We start from the raw sequence: 25,627 nt of genomic DNA on the forward strand, positions 1-25,627 counted from the left end.
AGGTTGCCTACCCCTGCTCTAGTAGGCACAGAGGGCTGGAGGAAGAGGCAGGGTTCTGCCTCACTTCAGCTGAGGCTTGAATAAGAAACAGGGAGAAATGCTACCTGTTTCTTTTCTTATCTGCTGTGTTGGAGAAAGGCTGTTACAGTGAGGCAGTGAGGTTTCTTGCCAGGGGATAAGGGACACTCATTCCTGATAAGCGGGTGAGTGACAAATAATGTTGTTTCCTGCCAATGGCTGTATCTGGTCCACCTAGGCTCTTTTGTGGCCTCTTCATCTCTTCCTATCTGCTGTGTGGGAAATTCAAGTTACTCAAATAGATTAATAACATTTCTACATCTTTCTTTGAGGTCAAATAGGACCTTGCTGGAGTTTCACTGCCTATCAGTGATTTACATGGTCCGAACAGTCTAAAGGAAAATATTAAAAATATTAGTTACTAATAAATAAAAGAAGTAAAAGTTAGTTTTAGATAAATGAAGAGCCATAAACCAACCACTTTTATTTCTGTGTCACTTGCATGCTTTGTTATCATAGCTCAAGGTACTGATTCAAATGCCAATAGGGAATAATAATAATAATAAAAGACGGGGTGGGGAAGCCTTGATACAAATTTTGCAAGAAACAAAGATTATCAGGTTAGTAGGGTAGCAACATTTAAAGGAAAGCAGCTTGCTGCTGCTGAAGATTCAGCTAAAAAGAGAGGAGAAATACAGGCTAATGTTCAGAAATTGCTTATGAAAGCATACAAGCTGTTCTGGCAGCCATAAGCCCTTCATTTCCATTGATAACTGAACCCCATTCATGCATGCAAACAAATACAAATGTTAATTGGTTGCCCCCTCCCTCCCAAACCTGGGCACGAAAGAGGTCTGTCTGTACATCTGAGAGTGCACAAACCTCTAGATTGGGCACAAGTCCTATTAAATTTAAGACTGATACTTGATATTCAAAAACACTTGCTGAATAATTGTTCCAAATTTGGTTAAACATTTCGTGGTTGTACAAGAATTTTAATCAGTTTGCCAGAGTATGAAGATAATTGGTGAGAGAAAAAGAAAAAGCGCTGAATCATTCAGACTAAAGTGCAATATTTTCCATCCTAGCTAAGCATATTGGCCATGATACAGTTACTCACTAGAGGTATGCAGAACAATTTGTACACAAGACTCAATGAAGCTTTCATCATTTTTTCGCTAATTGGAATCTCTCCCTGTCCCTTCCTCTCAACTGGCATTGCACTGTCACTTCTACCATACAAGATTAAATAACCATGCTGAATTTGCAAAACTAACCATACACTTTTAAAGATCCATTGCATAGAAGTGAGTTCCACTGAAATGAATGGGTTCCTCTGGTTAAGAACTTAATTCGTTCTGGAGGTGCATTCTTAACCTGAAACTGTTCTTAACCTGAGGTGCCACTTTAGCTAATAGGGCCTTGCGCCGCCGCTGCGTGATTTCTGTTCTCATCTTGAAGCAAAGTTCTTAACCCGAGGTACTATTTCTGGGTTAGCGGAGTCTGTAACCTGAAGCGTCTGTAACCTGAGGCGTCTGTAACTTGAGGTACCACTGTATAGGACTGGGATCTAAAATATGTGGGATCTAAAATATGGCATGATGGGAGAGCTGTTTACAACACACTAGCACACCACAGAAGGCACAAGGAGAAATATTTTCTTATTCACACATGAAGAAGAGCCATTACTGAGTGACTGTTAAAGGAGTGGAATGCATCTCTAACAATCAAAAGTTCATCTCAATCATAAAGCAAGTATTAAACAGTAGATATTGAGATTTTATTAATTACCAAATTCATTATGAAAAATATTTTTTGTACTTAATGGCAATTTAGTTTAAGGATAACAAACAGCACAATCCTATACTTGTCTACTCAAAAAGCCCATTGAGATCTGTGGGGCTTACTATCAGGTAAGTGGGTGTAGATGTAAGGAACTGGGCAGAGGAGGAATGGTGGAGACCGCCTCCCTATCCTGACCCTCCCAGGAAGCAGGAAGAGGAAGACAGTGTAGATTTGCAACAGTGGTTTGTGGGAGGTCACAGCTCAGAGGCACATGAAGGGAAAGGGGGAAATAATGGGAGAGGAGGAGCAGCAGAACCGGAGCAGCTGGCTGACATGGTGCCATTAGAAAGCATTCCAGACCCTCCATCTCTCAGAACCCAGAGAGCCTTAAATTGGTAGAGCAAAGTGCTCAAAGATAGAGGGCACTTAGCAGCACTGGTAGAAGTGACAAATAAGGAAGTGAGAGACACCGGGGGCAGGTGGGTAGAGATTCACTTTGGACAACGCCATTATCCAAGAGGCTGGGATAGCCTCTCTCTGTAAAGATTGAAATAAAAAGGACAGTAATAAACTTTTGCTTGTCTTTATACTTTCCTGGGCAGCCAGCTGGGAGATGATGACAGCATCCTGACAGTAGCATTGCAAGCAAAATTTCTATAGAGAGAAATAAAATGTGTGCAAAATATTTCGGTAGACAATTTAATTTTGTGCTCACAATATACAGTAGTTCAAAGAGAAGAAACACCCCATAGCAAATCTTTTCTTCTAAGGGACTGGAATGGTTACCTTCCTCTCTCAAGGCATTAATAAAGAGCATGATGATGATGATTTATCAATGACTCTTGACACTCCATTTATTGCAGGGATTTTTTTCTGCGATACATGCATTACAATAATTTTAAAACCATATATACTGAAAGCATGCTTTGTCATGAACTTGTGCATGGAAAAACCTTTATGATATTTGAACCAGGTATAAATTATTTCTTACAGTAATTCAGAGCTATGTATTATTTTGCAAGTGCCGACACAGCACAGTTGAAATCCCTGAACACTTTTTGTTTGGCCACCAGCTTGCGTCTAAATAGATGTGAAATGCTTATTTTCACAGATGGCTTAAGATGGGATATATATTAAAACTTAGCTTGTTATTAATTAAGTCAATGGCATGTGCATTATGCAGCTTCACATGCTGGTATAAGATTAACCTACTGCTTTGGCATTGATCAAACTTTGTTCATTGTCTTGTCATTCTTTTCTGTAAGAGGAGATCAGCCAAATCAATGTCTCCTGACTGTGATGTCATATGAGTCAATGAAATATTGTGTGTCATTTTTGTGGTGCTATAGACACTTTGAAGTGACTGTGAGAGCGCACTTACTCACATTGAAAGTGGCTGGTGACTTCCCTGGGACCTGAGACCCCAAAAAGCCCCTACAAGCCAAGTGTAGAAAATAGTAGACTTGATGGACAAATAATCTGACTTCCTAAAAAGCAGTTTCCCATATTTCTTTGGGTCCGTCTCCACATACATGTGCTTACTGTTCTGTTCAAAACATATAAGCACGAAATGCTACATCATTACCTGCAACGTTTCTGTTTAGTCTGTAATACTCATCAGCACCAGACTAGATGTTATGAAAGAAACATACCCATTTCTTCCTCATAATGCTAATATAGGGGACTTGGAGGGGGAAATCATTTTTCCTCAGCCTACTGATTCTCCTTTGCAAATGTTTCTCATCCAAGCAGATTTGAATGTTTTCCCTAGCCAGTTTCCAAAACTAGAAGTGAGTCCACATGAAGCGGGTTAGGGATGCCTGGGGTGGATCCACCTTCCCACACTCCTTCCTGATGACCAGTCCTCCTCTGTATGTAGCCGTGTTCCTACCCATGTTGCAACAACATGTTTTCCAAGGTACCTGTAACATCTAGCTTGACCCTTAAAGGGCATTAGAAATTTCTGGTGCCAACATCTGTGTATCTCAGTGAAAACAGCTGTTGTGAGTGGGAATAGCAGACTAAGTTAATGTTGACAATTCTGATTGGACATAAATGTGGCAGAAAGTTACTGTGACCAATATCTGGCCATTAGCACCTGTATATTAAAATGGCATCAGCATAGTAATACCAAAAAACTATCAGAATTTTTCAGGCATATAATGTTCTCTCTAAAAAATAGCTTTTGAGGGAAGAGACTGCACTTTACCCTGCAGCCAGTTATTGTCTCTTTTAAGTAACAGTCTTCACTGAAACACACATGCAGTTTCATACTGCTAATGTACTCCTCATCCAAGAAGCTGTTCTAATGCTATTGTACTCCTATGGAGATAAATTTTGGCCTTCTTTCTGCATCTCCACGTGAGATTTCTTTATTCCATTTATCTGCTAAGATTGTGTATCTCACAGTAATCAGATGGAAGCTCAGTTCTCAGAAGCAGCGTATTGTTAAGTCCAGGGGTTTGTGACCATTTAAATCTGTTTCATAGGAAGAAAAAGCGTGTTCAGATCTCCACCCTCCTTTGTTCCCAGGGTGAACTCCTTTCCCCCCCTTCTATAGCCAGGAAATTATGTTTGCTTCCTTTTTGTCTGTTCCTTAAGAATAACAGGGAAAGAAATGTGTCTTTAAGGTTTGCAGTTAACAGCTGGCAAATGTGTTTGGGGTAAGATATTTTTCTTTATATGGTTGGACAAGTCTTGCTGTGCCTCAGAAAGAAATGGGTCATCCCACTTCCGTGACCTCACAATACCTATCAGAAAGAGCAGGAGCAATATGTGGACACATTCTGTGCTCCCAGACAAAAAACAAAACAAAACTGTGAGCAAATTCAGTTACTTCCACTGCATACAACTACACAGCTGATAGTGTGGTGATTATGGAGGTGGAGAGTGAGCTGTCTTGGGCTCTCGGTGGGTAATGAATGAAATATTGTGCCATTGAGTGAGATAATGGTATGTTGTATAAACCAGAGTTTTGTTGTATAACTAACTAAGAGTACAGTATACCAGTACATTTGTGGAATTTCCCCACCTCTTTAAGCCAGGCCAGTATTAGGAATCAAACGTCAACAATTACATAAAAAGCAGCAATGCAGGATAAAACAGCAGTAGCAGCAAAATCGATCTAATAAACATGATAAAAAGCACAGCTAAGTGAAAAAGTATTCACCTGGGACTAGAAAGTCTCGGGATTTGACAAATAGACACAACCATCAACATAAGCCGATATCAGGCTGCAGAAAATGTACAAACTTTCACACTGGAATTATCAAAATTGTCAGACACTCAAAATACATTAATATTCTGTTATCTATAGCTAGGCTCTTGAATGTCATAAAGCGTGCTTCAATGGGAGTGTGTGTGTGTGTGTGTGTGTGTGTGTGTGTTGCCATGTTATGAGTTAGATTTGCAATGATAATTTGCAAAGGAAACTGCCAAACTCTGGAGAGGAGTTGTTTTGGAACTTTCTCTGACCAGTTCATCAGAAGCAAACCAGGATAAAATATGACTGAGTAGCAGGAAACAACCCCAGATGCAGTGCAACCCCAAGAACAGTTGGTTCAAATGTGTTAAACACAACTGTAATCAACATGCCTCACAACAATCTGGATTATAGCATGATGTATGTGTTATATTAGAAAATGACTTTTCTTGCCTATGGAATTGAAATAGATTGCTATTTGGGGGTGCAATGGGAAGGATGCTTGAAGAGTAACAAGAGTGGGGAATCTCTTTTTTCTTTCTTTCTGTTTGGGGCCACATTCTATTGAGGGCAATCTGTTGGGGGAGGGTTATGTCAGCCAGAGCATGAACCCAAAGGGGATGAGCACTCAATTTCTCTCTCTCTCTTCACCACCCTCTCTGTGTAGTCCCCCCCCCCCCCCGCTTCCTTGACAATAGTATGAAATTACTAGGGTTGCCATATTTCAAGGAATAGCACAGAAAGTTGTTGAGCTTTTTTGGGTTGTTCCCCCCCCCAAAAAAAATATCTAGACATTTGAATAATTTCCCAAAATTCCCCCCAGAATCCACCATTGGAATCCCGGACATGTCCAGGAAAATCCAGATGTATGGTAACCCTAAATTAGACCAAGGGATGGATATGGTCCTTGAGGAGCAGGTTCCCAGTCTGCACTTTAGAACTTGAAGTTTTCTTTAAAAATAGATAGAAGCAGACAGTAGTTCTGTTCTGGGATGGTGGGTTGTTTATTTCTTTTAGTGCCACCAGCACTCCAGCCAAGTAGAGGAAACAGGTGTTCATCCAGCTGGTGACTTACTGAGAAAAGAGTCTTTTTGTTCAGTATCAAATAGCAGCATGATTAGCTTCTGTCTCTGTTGCTGGCACAGGTTAATTGACATAGGAAGAAGAACTACAGGAGGAGTCATTCTCCAGTTCTTCTGTAAAAACTGTCTGAAAAAGTATGTGTTATATGCAGAAACAGAGGGAAGCGCATCAATTCTCTCAATAGTATTTTGTATGTATATGCTTTGCATCTAACATGCATCAAAACTATTAAACACAAATTAAGACTCTGTACAAATATTTATACTGCCTGATGGGTTAGTAATACAACTGACATCCAAATGATTCAAGGAACACAGATAGGGTTTTGAATATACAGTAATAGGAATATATGTGTATTTATCTAAATTTAGTCTTTACATTTTCATTGAAAGCATTACGAGAATAAAGAAAAAACAAAATCGAAAATTCTTTCTAGTAGCACCTTAGAGACCAACAGTTGGTCTCTAAGGTGCTACTAGAAAGAATTTTCGATTTTGTTTTGACTATGGCAGACCAACACGGCTACCCACCTGTAACGAGAATAAAGAAAGTAACTACATTCCCAAAGCTTTGTTGAAAAAATAAGAGAGAGAGAAAATGTGAAAGACAAAAATATGTACTTGGTCAGACGTTTTTGTGAATATGAAATGTGCAACCAGGTAAAAACCCTATTGGTTCTGTTTTTTCATACCAACATAAATCTGTTTCCACGTTATGGTTATTATCTTTAGTATTCCACGTTAGACAATTGACTTAGAAATTAAGATTTTGTTCATATTCAGCAAGAAAATTATCTATCTGCCTAAACAATCTCACAAAATATAAAGGTAAAGGTAAAGGGACCCCTGACCATTAGGTCTAGTTGCAGACAACTCTGCGGTTGCAGCGCTCAGCTTGCTTTACTGGCCGAGGGAGCTGGCATACAGCTTCCGGGTCATGTGGTCAGCATGACTAAGCCACTTCTGGCGAATCAGAGCAGTGCACAGAAACACCTTTTACCTTCCCGCCAGAGCGGTATCTATTTATCTACTTGCACTTTGACGTGCTTTCGAACTGCTAGGTTGGCAGGAGCTGGGACCGAGCAACAGGAGCTCATCCCATCGTGGGGATTCGAAACGCCAACCTTCTGATTGGCAAGCCTGATTTTCTGGTGTAGATGTATCTTAGCTGTTGAAAAGCAGTTATTATCCATATATCATTCTTGAATGGCCTTAGCTGCTTTATTCTAATGATTGTTGAATGTTACTTTCTGATGTAGGTTGCCTATTTTAAAGTTATGTTTTATTATCACATATTTATATTGCATCAGATTGTTATAAGATGTACATTTTTTGTTTCTTCAACTTGTAAACCACCTTGAGTATTGTAAGATAGAAAGACAGTATACAAATTAAAAATGATGATGATGGGGGTGATGATGATGATGTTATGTCAGAGCCAAAGAGATGTTCAAAAGACTTAAAACTTAGATTTTTCAGTTCCATAAATAGAAAACTGGAAATTTATTCCACGTTTTATAGCTCCAATGTGGTTACAGTCTGGAACCTAAACTGCTAAACTCTGTTGCATGTTTAGACCTTTTACCTTTCCCCAAATAAATTCACACAGGAATCAGATACTTGGTTTGGTTTTTGCAGAAATTTAGGCCACAACTTTATTGATTACAATCAAGTGAGTGGTTGCGTAGGTTCTGGTTTGACTATCTCCCTGCACCCCTGCAGGCAGCCCTGTCCCAGAGCCACATTCATAGGACAGACAAGGATGAACACCAGGGACAACTGATGGAGGGAGCATCAAACAGCCGCCCTGATTTCCCCTGGACTCAGGCACGGGCCGAACCCCTTTCAGGGTTCACCAAACCAATGAGTCCCTGCATTCCTTTACTGGAATACCCTTCATTGCATAGGCGTGGCTACGTCATGTGCCACGCCTATCACCTGATCCAGAGCCTATCTACCACCAAGAGTGCAAACGCTTGCTGCCAACCACTCACCCTTGTAACCAATCCCTCAACCCCGCTGACATGGAGGTCAGCCATAAATCATTCCCAAATACAGACAGGTGAACACCATGAGGCCTGTAAAGGGATGCGTTGTGATAGGTAATGCCTGGGTGGCATATGAGTGCTCCCCCCATGGACAAAACCTTTCTGGCCACCATGCTCTGGATGCGTTTCCTGGCCCACACGGTGGCAGTTGGGCTACGACTCCCTCTCCATGCGTGCCTCTGCAAGAGTTGCGACCAAAATATTTTGAGTCCAGGAATAGTTGCCTCCAACTCTTCCAAGTCTTCCTGCATGTGGGTCCGCAGCTGAAGCCAGATTTAGAAGGTGATTGGGCTGCATCTGGCCCCCGGGTCTTAGTTTGGGGACCCCTGCTGTCGTGGCATACAAAAAGAATATATTGTCCTTTTGGGGGATTTCCTTCCCTATAATTCCCCACCAAAAAGGCCTCTGGTTTCTTTAAGAAGGTGTCTGTTAACACCTTTTTCATTTCATTATAAATCCTTTCCCAGAAGTCCTTTATTTTGGGGCACGTCCACCACATATGGAAAAAGGTTCCTTCCTTCTCTTTACATTTCCAACATTTGTTATCTGATGTATGCTACATTATGGACTATAAAGAAGGCTGATCGCCAAAGAATTGATGCTTTTGAATTATGGTGCTGGAGGAGACTCTTGAGAGTCCCATGGACTGCAAGAAGATCAAACCTATCCATTCTTAAAGAAATCAGCCCTGAGTGCTCACTAGAAGGACAGATCCTGAAGTTGAGGCTCCAGTACTTTGGCTACCTCATGAGAAGAGAAGACTCCCTAGAAAAGACCCTGATGTTGGGAAAGATGGAGGGCACAAGGAGAAGGGGACGACAGAGGATGAGATGGCTGGACAGTGTTCTCGAAGCTACTAACATGAGTTTGGCCAAACTGCGAGAGGCAGTGAAGGATAGGCATGCCTGGCGTGCTCTGGTCCATGGGGTCATAAAGAGTCGGACACGACTGAACGAATGAACAACAACAACATTTTAGCAAGTTTTACCGGAGTTAAATACCATCTATACATCATTTTCATCATATTTTCTTTTAAAGCAGTACATGCAGTAATTTATACCTTTCTTCCACAGCCTCTCCCAATCTTTCAACATTATGTTGTGCCCAACGTCTTTAGCCCAATCAATCATTACTAATTTCACTTGTTCATATTTCGTGTGCCACTCCAACAATAAATTATACATTCTGGAAAGATTCTTATTCTGGAAATAATTCCAATCTGGATTTTTCTGTCTGAAAACCTGAGTTTTTACTGTCTGTTTTAAACATCTCATTGATCTGATGGCATTGTAGCCAATCCGTCAACTTATCTTTAAGTTGATCATATGGTTTTAACTTAAATTTGTTATCTTCTTCCATCAATATATCACTGTACTTCAACCAATTAGATTCCATGTTTAACCTTTTCCGTGCTTTGGCTTCCAAAGGCTAGATCCACCTGGGTGTCTTACTTGCTAAGAGATCTTTATATCTAATCCAAACCTTGAACAATGCTTTCCTGATTATATGATTTTTGAAACCTCTGTGACCCTTGCCTTTATCATACCATAAATATGCATGCCATCCAAACAGATTATCGAAGCCTTCCAGGTCAAGCAAATCGGTATTTTTCAGCAAAAAGCATTCTCTGAGCCAGCAAAACGCAGCTGACTCAAAATATGACTTAAAGTCTGGCAGGGAGAAGCCACCTCTTTCTTTCAGATCTGTTAGTAATTTAAACTTAACCCTTGGTTTCCCCCCCTGCCAGATAAACTTGGACAATTCCTTTTGCCATTCCTGAAAACACTTCACATTCTCAATTATAGGCAGTACCTGGAACATAAATAACATCTTTGGCAATACATTCACCTTTACCACAGATATTCGGCCCAACAGAGACAATTTTAAATTTGACCATATTTCCAAATCTCTCTTACTTTCATTCCATAACTTTCCATAATTATCTTTATACAAATTCAAATTTTTTGATGTTAAATTCACACCCTAATATTTGACCTTTTTAGCAAAGCTCAAACCAGTAGCCATCTCCAGTTTCACTGTCTCATCTGTTGTAAGGTTCTTACACAATACCTTGGTTTTACTCTTATTCAGTTTTAGACCTGCGAACTGGCCAAATTATTGTATCAAATCAAGCCTCTACTTGCACTGGATTCAGGTTCTTGAAGTGTCAACACCAAATCATCTGCAAAGGCTTTTAATTTGTATTGTTTCAACTCTACTGTAATACCTTTTATCTCTTCATCCTGCCTAATCATGTTCAGGAGTACCTCCAGGACTGAAATAAACAACAGGGGGAAAAGTGGGCACCCTTGCCTGGGTACCTTTTTCAGTTTTAAATTCTTCTGATACCACATTATTAACAATTATTTTTGCTTTTTGTTCAGAATAAGTCACATCAATTCGATTTAAGAAATTTTGGCCAACCTCCATATTAAACAGATTCATCTTCATAAAACTCCAAGACACATTATCAAAGGCTTTATCTGCATCTATAAACATTAAAATAGCTTTACAATTCTTTTTAGATTCTAGCATTTCCAAAATATCTACATCATTTCTAACATTATCTTTCATATGTCTTCCAGGTAGGAAACCTGCTTGGTCTTTGTTTATAAATTCCTTCAGAACTAGTTTCAGTCTTCTTGCTAGAATATTAGCAAAAAAATTATAATCCACATTAAGTAAGGAGATTGGTCTGTAATTCTTCACCTGAGCTCTGTCTGTATCGGGTTTGGGGATCAGAGTGATAAAAGCGTCGTTCCAGGTCTCGGGCGCCCGGCCCCCCCTTAAAATTTTATTACACACATCTGTCAATGGTTGGATCAACCAATCCTTCAACGTCTTATAGTACTTAGATGTTAAACCATCTGGTCCTGGAGCCTTCCCGATTTCCATCTGGCTTATTGCCATCTCCACCTCTTGTGTAGTTATCAAGTCATTAAGTAGGGTCTTCTTGTCCATGGGAATCTTCTGCAAACCATTGGATTTTAAAAACCATTGTATTTTAGCTTTATCCTCTTTTTCCTTCGTGTAAAGCTGTTTATAATATTTTTGAAAGTTTTTCCTAATCTCTGCAGGGTTCTCAATATGTCTTCCATCCTCCATGATGTGGGTTACAGTATTTTCCTTCTGTCTCTTCTTGATTTGCCAGGCCAAAAGTTTGCCACATTTATTTGCTGATTCAAAGGTCCTTTGTTTCATCATGTTTGTATGATTTATCGCCCGCCCTTCACCATGAGGTCTCAGGGTGAGTTACAACAAATAGAAAATATAATTTAGGACTGCACCCTAACACATTTGGAAAAATAAGCATTGAGCATCTACGCAGGCAAATGTTTTGTAAACATGTTGAACTAATAGAGTAAGTATATTTTACGTTTTCATAAGAATTAATAATAGCATGAAATGAACAAGGGTTACACATTCCACCCCCTCTCAGGAACCACCATGTCCTGTTCCCCATGCCCTGACCCCCTGAAGTGGATTTTGGGGGAGGGCACTGGTGACTGCAAGGGGGTGGGGAGGAAAGGCCTTTCCATGATTTCCCTTCTTGTGTTTCTCAGAATACAAGCCAATAATAATATTATGTTGTAGGAGAAGGAAGCAGTCACCTACCACACTTCCATTGTATGAAAACTTCTGTTGTAGAATTAGATGGTCTCTTATAAAAACTGTGATGAAGGACAACACACACAAACCAGAGAGAGGAAGAGAGAAAATGTTCTGGCCACATAAGAGAAAATGATTAACAGTTAGGAAGTCTGTGTCTGTATTGCACCTTTCCATCATTGATGCCCCAGGCACCTCTCATAAATTGATAGGGCTTCTGTAAGCTCTTCCACATTTGTCATGCTGCTAAAGCTATCTACTTATTCTGTCTTGTACCTAATTTATGATATAGTGTACATCTTAACTGTCTTAGAAGATAAGTATATATCATAAAATGCATGCACAGATATGAAAAATATGCTCTTTAGGATTCCAGTGACATTGCTGTTTTAAAGATCAGCTGCGTCCCTAGTACAGTTACCTAGACCACCAATTTCAAATATAGGTTGATTTCAATATTCAGCATCTGGCTGTCAGTGTTCCTACCTGCTGTTGTAAAGTCATGCAAAGAGAGGCCATGTTTGTACTGCACAAATGCATATCTTTTGTTGGTGCCCCATAGCAGATGTCTGCTCTGTGTGAGCACCTATTGTGAGCACTTTTGTAACTGACTAGGCCAAGTGTGAGGAACCTTCTTCGGCCTAAGGGTCTCATGAGTTAAAATTCTACCTTTGTTAAGTAGGCTACTTTCTATACTCTGTTCGGCAAGCAAGAGATCAAGGACATATTCCAGCTAAGCTAAAACACTCAAGGAGGCTGTGAAGTAAAACCACTGAGCTGTGTGGCCTGGAGAGAGTCCCATGGTCTAGGGATGCATTTGGTTTGCTGGCCTGAAGTTCCTCACCCCTGACTAGGCTGTCCCTTACAAAATATAAACATAGTTTGGCTTCTGTTTTCATACTCCCCTCCCCCCCCATCATGCATAAAATACCTGGAAGTGAGACTAGAACAGTTGTGTGTTGTTGTCCCCCACTCAAGGGTGTGTGATTATGAAACTGTTGTCTGGAAGCCTTGGACACCAGGGTTACAAAAGAAAAATGAGATTGTGGAAGTTACCGTAACCATTGCTGCCTAACCACAACTGGATAAGAAAATGGTCCATATGCTTAACGTTCTAAAACAAGTCATGTTTATTTGGGAGGAAATCTCAGTTGCTGCTTATGCTATGGAAAAAAGTCTCTGTACTTGACTGAGGGCAGCTTCAGCCTTCCATTTATCATGTTATGGTTCATTACCCTCCTTTTTAATACATGGTTTTCCCCTATTACCATGTTTTGCCAATAAATTATTATATCCATGTTTGAAACTCTCTTGAGACATGCATTTGTTCTCATCTCCAGTTCTCATCTTGTTAACTTTACTCCAATCAGTGGTATAGTGTGCCACCTTCTCAGTTCACTTTGTGCTACTGACAGCAATAATTTGATATTGCTGTCAGTAGTACAAAGCGAATTATAATAATATGTTTTTTAAAAAACACATTTTTGCTGCTATAGACTAACATGGTTATTTACTTACTTACTGTATTTCTATCCCACGTTTTTATCCAAGCAGCTCAAGGTAGTATACATGGTTCTCTCCCTTTTCATTTAATCCCTAGAACAACCCTGTGAGGTAGGTTAGGCTGAGAGGCAGTGACTAACCCAAGGCCACCCAGTGAGCCTAATGGCCAAGTGGGGATTTCAACCCTAGTCTCCCAGACCCTAGTCTGACACTCTAACCACTAAACCACACTGGATCTCAAAACAATACTTCTTTGCCTTAAAGCTTTTCAGTGCCTGGGCAGTTTCTTTATTTTACTTTTTCTCCTTCTCTCCTAAGGCGTTCCTTCACAGAATAATGCAATGGGCTTTTTCCAAGGTTGATAAAAATGTTACGGAAGAAACAGTTAAGGTTAGTTGTTATTTACTCTCATTTTATGTATTGTAGTTTATTTCTATTCATTCATTCATTCATTGATTCTCTGGGTTTCTTGTTTACAGACATTGTTCTCAAACATTGAAGATATTCTTGAAGCACACAAGGACTTCCTGTCTAGTATTGAAGAATGTCTAAATCCTGAACCCAATGCCCAACAAGAAGTGGGAGCCTGCTTCCTTCACTTTGTATGTCAACTTTAATAATATAAGCTTCATATTTAATTGATTTTCTCTTCTTCAGCTCAGCTTAAAAAAAGAAAGAATTCTGGCATGGTAGCTCATGTACACTTCACACTGAGGACAAAAACAGACTTGATTGCATAATTAAAGGTCTTTTCAGGACACTTGGAAGCCAGAGTCACAGCGAAAAAGGAAAGCCTTACAGTTTCATTGTTCATTTTGTAGATAGCACGATGCACTGTGTGCCCCCCCCCATCAAGGTACCCTTTAGCATACACTGCTGGAGTCATTTATAATGATTTACCACATTAAAAAAAAAGATTAAATTTGTTTCAGTCAGGTGCAAAAAGCATTTTACATTAAAATGCATTTGCTGTGGAAATAAGTGGCAATCTGTGCGATGTATTCTTTGGCATGAAGTGCTACCTTGTAATTCTGCCAAAAATGCAGTTTTGCAGTTATATCTAGTATTCACGGTGCACTGGGTTTAGAATCAGTGAGAGAGCACAAAAACTACTTGAACTGAACTATGAAGCTGACACTTAAATGGAAATGAGCACTATTTCTTCCTGTCTGGTTTTGTCTGTGGTTAGCTTTTCAGTATTGGGCGCAACGTGTTTGTATTTTATAGTTTTATTTACTTACTTACCTAATTGAGTTCCGTTATCTGTTTTATATATGTTACTTAAGCCTTTAAAAATGTTTAATCAAAAAGTTAAAAAGCAAACCTTGGGACCAAATGACTAATATAATACTGCCCCCCACAGAAAGACAAATTTCGGATCTATGATGAATATTGCCGTAACCATGAGAAGGCACAAAAGCTTCTGCTTGAGCTTAACAAAATAAGAACAGTACGGGCTTTTCTACTGGTAAGCTAATATTTATTTGTATTCTGCACCTAAGTCTTCGTTTTAAACTGATAAATTGATAACAGTTATTGTCAAAAGCGAAATATTTGCCTGTTTTAAGGGCAGAAAGAATCAAAGAACCCTGGTAGGTCAGACCAAAGGTCCATTTTGTTGCCAACCAGGTGACTCCAATAAAGTTCATGAAGACAATCAACCCCTCCTGCCCTGGCATTTTTCTCCATCATCTAGTACTCTATTTGTAGACTGCCTTTGGACGTCACCACCACCACCTTAGTATTAATAATGTATCTACCCTTTAACTCAAAGGTTCTGAGGGTGATATACAACATTTGATAAAATTCATTGATAGAAACTCACCTATATGACATTTCCAGTTAAGTTAGTGGTCATCATGTGGCAATGAATGTCATAAATTACTTATGAGTTGCATGAATGAGTTCCGCCATCAATATAATTTGAATACTTCAAGTTCTAGTGTTATGAAATAGAGGGGGAAAGCTTTCACTGTTTACTTTCTCCACACCATCCATAAATCCCTTTCATCTCCTAGGCTGCACCCACTGTTTTTTATTCTAATCATCAAAGCTCCTAGCACTTTGGCTTTTCCTTGTAGGGAGATTGTTCCAATTATATTTATCAATGGCTGTAGATCAGGGGTCCCCAAACTAAGGCCTAGGGGTCCGGATCCTGCCCAAACACCTTCTAAATCTGGCCCGCGGACAGTCTGGGAATCAGCATGTTTTTACATGAGTAGAATGTGTCCTTTTATTTAAAATGCATCTCTGGGTTATTTGTGGGGCCTGCCTGGTGTTTTTACATGAGTAGAATGTGTGCTTTTATTTTAAATTCATCTCTGGGTTATTTGTGGGGCATAGGAATTCGTTCATATTTTTTTTTTCAAAATATAGTCTGGCCCCCCACAAGGTCTGAGGGACATGGACCGGCCCCCTGTTGAAAAAGTTTGCTGACCCCTGCTGTAGATAATTAACAATAACAATAATAACAACAAAAATAATAATCTGGCATCTGGCTGGGTTTCCCCAGCCACTCTGGACGGCTTACCGCATACCTAAAAACGTAATAAAAACATCAAGCATTACAAACCTCATGATACACGGCTTCCTTCAGATGTCTTCTAAAAGTTGTGTAATTCTTTACACAAGATAAGAAGATCACCAAAATAATGCTTCTAGAGAGTCTGCTTGCATTACACAGTCAGTGCCATCTTGCGACGATTTTACAGAGCAGCACTGTATGTCTGGTTTAGAAACAAATTATACAGCAAAATACATATAGGGATATTTATAGGGTGATTTAAACAAAACAAAACAAAAACCCTGCTCTGTCATAACATATACTAAGCAGTGTATTGATTATAATACGAAGAATAGATTCATTTTTAATGTTTGTAAGTTCTTCACTTCCTCCTCCTTACAACTGTGTCTTATGTTCAGGTACCATTACAAAAGTGGGGTTAGGTGATTTTGGACTTAGTAATCTTGGGGTGTGTGTGTATGTGTGTGTGTGTGTGTGTGTGCGTGTGTGTGTGTGTGTGTGCTGTTTTTGGATGGAAATGTGTATCACTTCAAAAATGTGGTAAACCAGGCCTGCTCGCCATTTATGTTGCTGAGTTGGGGCCTGGTTTCTGCCCCAGAGTCCTGCTTCAGTGGCAATAGAGATTAAGAACATAATAAGAGCCTGCTGGATCAGGCCAATCTAATTCAGCATCCTATTCACACAGTGGCCAACCAGATGCCTGTGGGGAAACCTGCAAGCAGGATCTGAACACATGAGCCCTCTCCTCTCCTGTGGTTCCCAGGAACTGGTATTTAAAAGCTCTCAACTATGCTAGAATTCAGCGGATATGACTCAGTCAACAAGATGCTAAATTGCCTCTGTGTACCTTCTTCAAAAGTGCAGCAGGACTCACTCTCCCAAGATATCTGTGTAACAGATGTAGGAAACTCTTGAATTTTGGCTGCCTAGGCAGTTGCTTGCATGGTTGGGTCAGTCCCAAACCTTATCCCATTGAAATCTGCAACATAAAAGGTCACACATGCAACAAACAGTCATGGTCATGGTCATGGTCAGAACACTTCCTGCTGAGATTGAGGCTTTCAGCACCATTTCCCCTCTGCAGAGGTGGGGGGGGGGGCTATGAGGATGGTCCACCCTCAAAGGCTGATTTATCCAATGTGTTTTTAGACAGCTCTGGGGGGTTTTCTGGCTGATATGACTGGCGCTTCTGTCAAAGCCCTGGCTGACCTCTGGAACAGCCAAATGGGGCTCAGGCTGTTGACATGATTGTTCCTGAGCACCCTCTCCTGCTTCGTGGATGCCCCTTGACTCTCTGGAATACTGTAGAGCTTAGGGTGAGAAAATAAGCTGGGAGATAGTTCAAATGCAAGTGAGGAAAGGTCTGGCTGAATGCAAACTGTAAGTTCTTCTCAGAAAACTGTGGAAACAGGATGCTGGACTAGATGGACCACTGGCCTAATCAAAAAGGCTCCTCTTATGTTCTTATGTGGCAACTTTGGCCACAATAACAGAGGAATGTCTGCAGCCTGCTAATAAAGGGAATTTGGTAAAAGGCATTGTCACCCAGTGAAACCATCTGAAAACCGAGCGGTCAAGCAAGATCCAGGAGCATAATACTGACAATGGAGAAGTTAATTCCAAAAGAATTAAGTGTTTCATTTCCTTTCTAGAACTGCATGTTGTTAGGAGGACGCAATAATACTGATGTACCATTGGAAGGTTATTTAGTAACACCAATCCAGAGAATATGCAAGTATCCACTTCTTCTGAAGGTATGCATTTTTGTTGCTTAGAATATTTTATACTGAAAACATATTCTTCGCTAAATTGTGTTTGATGTTCAGTAATGACAATCCCTTTCCTAAAGCAAATGAGACTTATCATTTCATATTTTCCCCTATTGTGCTTGATAGAACCAGTTACAGGTGGGTAGCCGTGTTGGTCTGCCATAGTCGAAACAAAATAGCACACGTTTGCATTGGATCAGATCCATTTATCCATGTTATGCATGCAGAATCCTAGGTGAAGGGATATAAAGAACAAGTGTGAAACTCTAGCAAGCAAGCAACACTGAGATCATTCTAGCTGTTTGCATCTTTGTCCCCAACCGGGGAACGTTGGAGAGAGTAGTGCTGCTGCGAGGAATTGCTTTGTGACTGACAGGTTCTGTGCTTGGACTGAGGGAGTTGACAAGAGCTGTGATAGATTGGCTGTGGCTGATGGAAGTTGAAGTCTCAAATATCTGGAGGGTACCAGATTAGAGAAGACTACTCAGGAGAAACCCTACTTCTTTCCTCTCTCATGCATATCTACTGCTGGGTGACATGTAGTTCCCTACCATTGTTTGCCAGGAGCGTGTCTCCATTCCCTGCTTCTATCAGCATCTCTGAAGGATGGGGCTAGCATTTCTCTTTTTCCATGCTGCATATTTGTGGAGCCCCTGAAATCCCTATCCTGCAGTATGCTATGGACTGGTGTGTGCTACTTAGTCCAGGGAAGGAGTTGGGGAAGTCCCATGAGAGAATTGAATGGAAGAATTAAGGATAGATTTAATAAAAGAAGAAGAAGAGGAGGAGGGGGAGGGGGAGGAGTTTGGATTTGATATGCCGCTTTATCACTACCATAAGGAATCTCAAAGTGGCTAACAATCTCCTTTCCCTTCCTTCCCCACAACCAACACTCTGTGAGGTGGGTGAGGCTGAGAGACTTCAGAGAAGTGTGACTAGCCCAAGGTCACCCAGCAGCCGCATGTGTAAGAGCGGGAAATCGAACCCAGTTCACCAGTTTATGAGTCCACTGCTCTTAACCACTACACCACGCTGGCTCTAGAGGGTACTAATGCCTAATATTTAGTTTTAGTATCCCTATCAGTTTGATTGTTCATTCCTGTGAATCTTTCTGGATTCAGTGAGGCTTGCTTCCAAGTAAGTGTGCATGACACTACAGCTTGTCTCCTATAATAGGAACATAGGAATCTGCCTTATGGTGAGTCAGACCTTTGGCCCATCTAGTCAACGAATGGCAGCAGCTCTCCAGAGACCTCTCTCATCCCTAACAGGAGATGATGAGGACTGAACATGTGATATTCTATGTGCAAAACAGATGTTCTGCCACTGAGCTATGGTTCTTCCCCAACAGCAAAATGATGAGCAGTGAAAGTGCAGGAATTGGTTTTCATTATTGTGAAAGTGCAGGGATTAATTGTTTTCTTTTAATGGTTTTCTTTAAGGAGTTGATAAAGCGCACTCCCAAAAAACACAGTGACTACGCAGCCTTAGTGGAAGCTCTCCAAGCCATGAAAGCTGTCTGCTCCAACATAAATGAGGCCAAGAGACAGATGGAAAAATTAGAGGTTTTAGAAGAATGGCAGTCTCACATTGAAGGATGGGAGGTAATGTCACAAATTTTGTCATTTTATCAGATGTGGGAGGCATTTAGATGTCTGCACATGGTGCCTGATTTATATTCAGTTCGGTACATTGTGTGACACATTGGGAACAATCCATAACTCACAATTAGAATAAAATGCTTTGTCCTTTTTCATGATAGTAGGAATAATATTATACTTGTGAACTGGGTGAGTTCTTGTCTGTAGGATTAATAACAGAAATTTGGGGACTGGGCAAGGCAGCAGGTGGGTCTCTTTTGACTATTGCCCCAAAACCATTGCGGGAGACTTCCCTTTTGAACACCACCTATATTTTTCAGTGGGCGAGGCAGAGGGCACATGTTATGGTGGGAAACACGTGTAAGGGAGCATCCTTATTCTGTCTCCACCTCCCTTCCCATTATGATTACTAATATATCTCAACTTCTTTCTCTTATCTGTCAATGGAACACTCTGGGTGGAATTAGACATGGGTGCTTGAATTTCAGGAGAATGAGGGGGGTCCTTACCTTTGGCCACATTAGCTATGTTCCCCCTCCATTGATGGAGGTGGTATGTCTCTGAATACGGATTACTGTCAATCACAAGTGGGGAGACTGTTTTTGCACTCAGGTCTTGCTTGTTGTCTTCTCGTAGGCACCTGGTAGGCCACTATGAGACTATGGGCTAGATGGGCCTTTAGCCTGATGCAGCAGGACTATATTCTTAATGCATGGTTTAGAGGGTGTGATTTATCTGAAATTGAGAGGGTTGGGATAAGGGATCAGAAGATGGGTTGTGGATTTCATTATGGATTCCCTGCCTTTTCCTTTATAGCAGGGTTCAGCAAACTTTTTCAGCAGGGGGCCGGTCCACTGTCCCTCAGACCTTGAGGGGGGCCAGACTATATTTTGAAAAAAAATAATGAACGAATTCCTATGCCCCACAAATAACCCAGAGATGCATTTTAAATAAAAGCATACATTCTACTCATGTAAAACACACACTTATTCCCGGACCATCAGTGAATCAGATTTAGAAGGAAATTGGGCCTGATCTGGCCCCCGGGCCTTAGTTTGCCTACCCATGCTTTATAGCATGAGCCCTGCTGTACAATATGGGTACTGTATGGTTGGTGACAAATGCAGTCACCCAATACTTTCTTTTTTCCGTCCCTTGATAAGGTTTAGTCACAGAAAGCATGTGATGTGATACCAATGCACTGAGGCATTCCCTGTTCCTAAAGAAAAAGAGTGTGGTTAGGAAAACTCAATCACTGTGAACTGAGATTTACTTGATGTTACTGCTTTTGGCAGTAGCCAAGTATTCATGGTATAATCTATTTCTACCTTTATTCCTGTGTTCCTATGATCAAATTAAAACACACATTAGTTATTATGGGGCAATCAACCTCATATTACCAACGTAAGTTGAATTAGTGCAAGAGGGAGGAAGAGTAAGCTGTCTTGTCAGGCTTAGTGAGGTCACTTTCCCTTACCTTGGGAGGAAAATGGGTAATCAAACCTCAAGTCTACCTGAGAAGCTCAGTGTTCAAAGAGCTTTGAGCTGGTTGCTTCAGCTCAGAGTAGCTTCCTATGTTTTGTACCAGGAACATAATGTTGGATAATGATAGTTTTTCAGTAAGGTGATGTCACATCCAGCCCTATATTAGTAATCAGATTTGAAGATATGTTTTAGTTACAAGTTAATACCCAGTAAAGGCAGACTTTTTCTTCATATGATAGTTTTCCACTTCAAACTCTTTGAATTTAAATGGTTTCTGCAAAAGCTAGCCAGTTTTCGGAGGCTTCTTTGCAATAAATTCTTCTGCACTGCAAGAGCTGGTTTAATTAACTAAACATCTGGTTTGCTACAATGCTTAAGAACAGAGAAGCACACTTGTTAGAGATTTTCTGTCAGAAGAAAATGTTTAGCACATTGCTTAGCTGGGAAGAGGACTATTTTTAGCATCTGATGGAGGATCAAAGCATGACTTGCATTCCTACACAAAAGTTTCATAAGCTAATCTTGTGTTGCTGACAATTAAAAAAATTGTGGGAATACAGACTTTTTTTAAAAAAGAATATAGTCTTTATTTTTAAAAAAATCATATTACAATGCTAAATTCAATATCCTCATCAAAGTACAGCTTGTCTTAGATGATGTTCATATAGTATGAACTCAGCTGTTAGAAAAATAGGTAGTAACGTTTTTGGATTCACAAGAGAAGAAATCCCTGATACTGCATGGAGTAACTCAAACACAATTGTTTTCTAGCCGGCAAGTTAATTAGAGAATATGTTGTATTCTGTTACAAAGTTATTTTTATTGATAGGTTTCAGATTGTGGATATCTCGTTTTTGATTGTAGTTACGTCTCAAAGGACACAGTAGCATGAATCATCTTCATGGTATTTGATGGTCCATGTACTGCACTTCTTAGGCACATATAACAAAGTGCAAATAATTAGCTGCAAAAGCACATTAATTTATTGGTTTTTTACCTATTCTTTAGAGTGCCTTTTAAAGAAATTATTTTGCTCAGCCAATCAATTAATAATGTTAGATGTCATTATGCTAGATGTTATAGTTCCTAATTCAGCATAGTTCTGACTTGTACAAATGGCTTAGCTATACATTCTGAACCACACATAATTACTAATATTCTAGCCCTCAGTTTATTTTACCTTAAAGCAGGTTCCATTGATATCGTTCGTGCTTATAGCCAAGGAAATATGTTTAGGGGTGCAGTACAAGTTTTCATGTTCCCAAAGTAGCATGGTGTGCAGGGATTTAGGATGGCGCTGTGGGCTAAACCACTGAGCCTAGGGCTTGGCGATTGGAAGGTCAGAGGTTTGAATCCCCACAACGGGGTGAGCTCCTGTTGCTTGGTTCCAGTTCCTGCCAACCCAGCAGTTTGAAAGCACGTTGAAGTGCAAGTAGATAAATAGGTACCACTCTGGCGGGAAGGTAAACGGTGTTTCCGTGCAATGCTCTGGTTTTGCCAGAAGCAGCTTAGTCATGCTGGCCACATGACCCAGAAAAACTGTCTGTGGACAAACATCATGGTGCTCCCTTGACCAGTAAAGTGAGATGAGTGCCGCAACCCCTGGACTTTTTGATCAATGGCTACTAGTAATAATGGATATAAGCTATCAATTGCTGGGGAACAGTGGGAAATTGCTGCTGTCTACATGTCCTGCCTACATGACCCGGAAGCTGTACGCTGGCTCCCTCGGCCAGTAACACGAGATGAGCGCCACAACCCCAGAGTCGGACACGACTGGACCTAATGGTCAGGGGTCCCTTTACCTTTACCTTTACCCACTTATCTGAAAGTAAGACCAACTAGCAGTTCGAAAGCACGTCAATTGCAAGTACCAGTAGATAAATAGGAACCGCTCCGGCGGGAAGGTAAACGGCGTATCCGTGCACTGCTCTGGTTCGCCAGAAGCGGCTTGTCATGCTGGCCACATGACCCGGAAGCTGTACGCCGGCTCCCTAGGCCAGTAACGCGAGATGAGCGCCACAACCCCAGAGTCGGACACGACTGGACCTAATGGTCAGGGGTCCCTTTACCTTTACCTTTTACATGTCCTGCTTATGAGAAAGACACTTTTGCTTGAGACCACTGAGAGTAGCTGCCACTCAAGAGCAAGTAACCTGACATCATATAATTACTTAATTAGTTAATTTTATATCTTACCCTTCCTCCCAAAGGATCCCAGGGCAGCAATCTTCTTATGTATGAATACGTTTTAAGGGGAAACTCAATACTGAAAGCCGGTCATTAGATTTAGAGGGCAGTGAAATTCTTCAACCAAGATCTGGTAGCAAAGGAAGATTTCTGGCCCAAAACCATTGCCCCCCTAATACTTGCAATAAAGTGTGTTATTTTGCTTTCTTGATTAGAATCTGCAAATTAGGTTTTTTTTGGCAAAAAACTGCATCGAAAACTTTTTTTTTTGCATGAAATATGTAGAAAAAACATCATAGTAGTTTACAAAAATATAAAACAATGACATTATCACTAAAGAATTTACACCATAATTTAAAACGTACAGAAAGTTAAAACCACAATAGAATGGACTAAAACAAATTAAAACTCATATAAGCTTTCTAAATATCTGGGTAGGCTTGTCTAAATAAGAATGTTTTCAGCAGGCACTGAAAAAAGTACAGTAAAGGCGCCTGCCTAATATCAACAGGCAGGGAATTCCGAAGTTCTTACATATGCAGTGTGTTATGTGGCACCTGTAAAAGTGCCAATTCCGCCGGTTGAAGCAGTCACGTGGGCAAATATGGGGGTAAACTGGTCCCAAATTCTATGTATCTTGCTTTTGCCAATCTCTACCAGCCCAATCCTCTACCAGGATCCAATCAATTTTTAAAAATATGTTTCTTGGGTAGGGATCTAACATCACAGACACGTGCACAGAAATGCTGATGTATGGAGTTTTGCTGAAAATATCTGCAGGAAATATTCAGGAACGGGTGTTTTTTCTTTTTGACAACCTTCTGGTCTACTGCAAAAGAAAACACAGGTAAGAAACATGCACTGAAGACTGACGCTATAAAACAAATTGATGTACGGTTGATTTTAATGCTAAAAATATTTCTGATATTTTGATTTAGCTACTTTAATGTTAATATATGCATTTAATTTTTGAAATTATACACTCTGTAGAATGCAAAGCAACTACACGGGGGGGGGATAGGTCTGCAAGGCATCCTTCTTGCATGTCTTTTCAAGCTTAACTTTATTTAAAAAAAATTATCACAGCATACAGAGATGGACAGTAGCTCTTAAAAAAAGATTTGTTACATCTGTAATATAATTAATTGGTAATAATGATTAATAGTTGTGATGATTCTGGAGTAAAAATAGCAAAGTCAGTGTTTGAACATTGCTCTTTCCCCTCTACCCTCACCATAAGACGGCTGAAGAACAGCAAAGCATCAACAGAAGGCCATCGTTATCTCTTCCGGGGCAGAATAAACACAGAGGTGATGGAAGTCGAGAATGTAGATGATGGCACTGGTATGTGCATCTGAACCAAGGAGATAATCTAAGATAGTTGTTATAACTAAATATAAATGCATCTTCTTTTTGAGCTGTTCTGTTGGTTTTGCATTTCTTTATATTTGCAATAATCCATATAGGTTTAATATTAATGCAGTAATTTGGCAGTAGTTAGCAGAAATTAAATAAAGATTATGAGAATAAGAAGAGTTAAACAAAGGCACGTAGTCTATTCTGAGACAGTATAGCTTTGTGGTGACAAAATTTGTTAGTGGTAGTACACTCTGAGGAGAAAACATTCATTAAGCATCCAATGGGGCACTTAGCTGTTTCAGACCCTGTAATGTCTTTTATTATTTGAACTGTCCATCAATAGGTGTTTCTTAGTATTGGATGTCCACCCACTACTTAATAGAAACCACATCAGCAGCCCAGATCTGCCTGTGCTGTTGAATACTATGTCTGCATCATAATAAGCAAGATGATGGGGAATTGCAACAAAATCAAAATTTTATGCCATACTTTGAATGTTTGGACAGTATATCTTGCCTCAGTGGACATCTTCCTCTAAATGACATTAGCTGCTCATCAATTGCAACGTTCTTATATGTCAAGATTCATTGTGAGAGTGTCTTTGGGTTGTATCCAACATGGCCTCTATTGAACTTAATGGACAATGACTAACATTAATTTAAATGTGTTGGATACAATTTCTAACATAGTTGGATAAAACCCTTGATAAATGTATTTCAGGGAGAAGCTGATCTCCCACATTGATTGTTTGGTGTTGAGGTAGATAATAAAATCTGAGGACTCTATTGTTTATTTTAAAGGAGGGCAGTGTATGTGCCCGTATTGTTGAGGGTAATTTTTCTGTCTCAGGGTGGGATCAGAAAATACTTTGTGTGGCCCAGAGGGTTTACTTGCTAAGCATTCATGCACATCCTCCAAAGTTTCCTTTGTGTTACCTTTTTCTAGCTGATTATCACAGCAGTGGTCACATAGTTCTCAATGGTTGGAAGATACACAACACAGCAAAGAATAAATGGTTTGTGTGTATGGCTAAAACACCTGAAGAAAAGCAGGAGTGGCTGGAAGCTATTCTGAAAGAAAGAGAAAGGAGAAAAGGTGAGAGCATAAATGTCAACTTGTGGGTTATTTCTAGGCAATATCACACTTGGAGGAAATTGGCTTTGTGCCTCCTATCTGAGAATTTCCTCAGCCTGAGCCAAGAAGAATTCAACTCCCATTATTTCTTTCATGCCTTAATTGACACACTTTATTCTGCTTTCTTTGGGGATCTGAGCTGGCATTCTTACCAAAAAATATGTTGGAGATTCCTTTCTTCCATTCGCCATTCATGTTGTCCCCTGCCTATTTAGACAATAATAGGAGATAGAATAGGAACACATATTCATGAGATGATGGGCCAATGCAGCATGGGAGGAAGGTGGATATAGAAGTCTACATGAAGGCTCTTACTCA

The 25,627-nt window shown here is 40.2% G+C and overlaps 1 protein-coding gene across 2 annotated transcripts in view; it reads left to right on the forward strand.

The window, feature by feature from the left end:
- Nucleotides 1-25,627, forward strand: part of PREX2 (phosphatidylinositol-3,4,5-trisphosphate dependent Rac exchange factor 2) — a 101,298-nt gene that overhangs the window by 14,369 nt on the left and 61,302 nt on the right. For both annotated transcript variants that reach the window (XM_033155347.1, XM_033155348.1), the window contains exons 2-9: nt 13,566-13,637; nt 13,727-13,849; nt 14,611-14,715; nt 17,424-17,525; nt 18,983-19,144; nt 23,530-23,663; nt 24,057-24,160; nt 25,121-25,270. In XM_033155347.1, coding sequence (XP_033011238.1) covers nt 13,566-13,637; nt 13,727-13,849; nt 14,611-14,715; nt 17,424-17,525; nt 18,983-19,144; nt 23,530-23,663; nt 24,057-24,160; nt 25,121-25,270 — 952 coding nt within the window. The remainder of the gene's footprint in view (nt 1-13,565; nt 13,638-13,726; nt 13,850-14,610; nt 14,716-17,423; nt 17,526-18,982; nt 19,145-23,529; nt 23,664-24,056; nt 24,161-25,120; nt 25,271-25,627) is intronic.

The sequence above is a fragment of the Lacerta agilis genome, chromosome 7 (genome assembly GCF_009819535.1).
Source record: "Lacerta agilis isolate rLacAgi1 chromosome 7, rLacAgi1.pri, whole genome shotgun sequence".
In the NCBI taxonomy this organism is placed as follows: Eukaryota; Metazoa; Chordata; class Lepidosauria; order Squamata; family Lacertidae; genus Lacerta; species Lacerta agilis.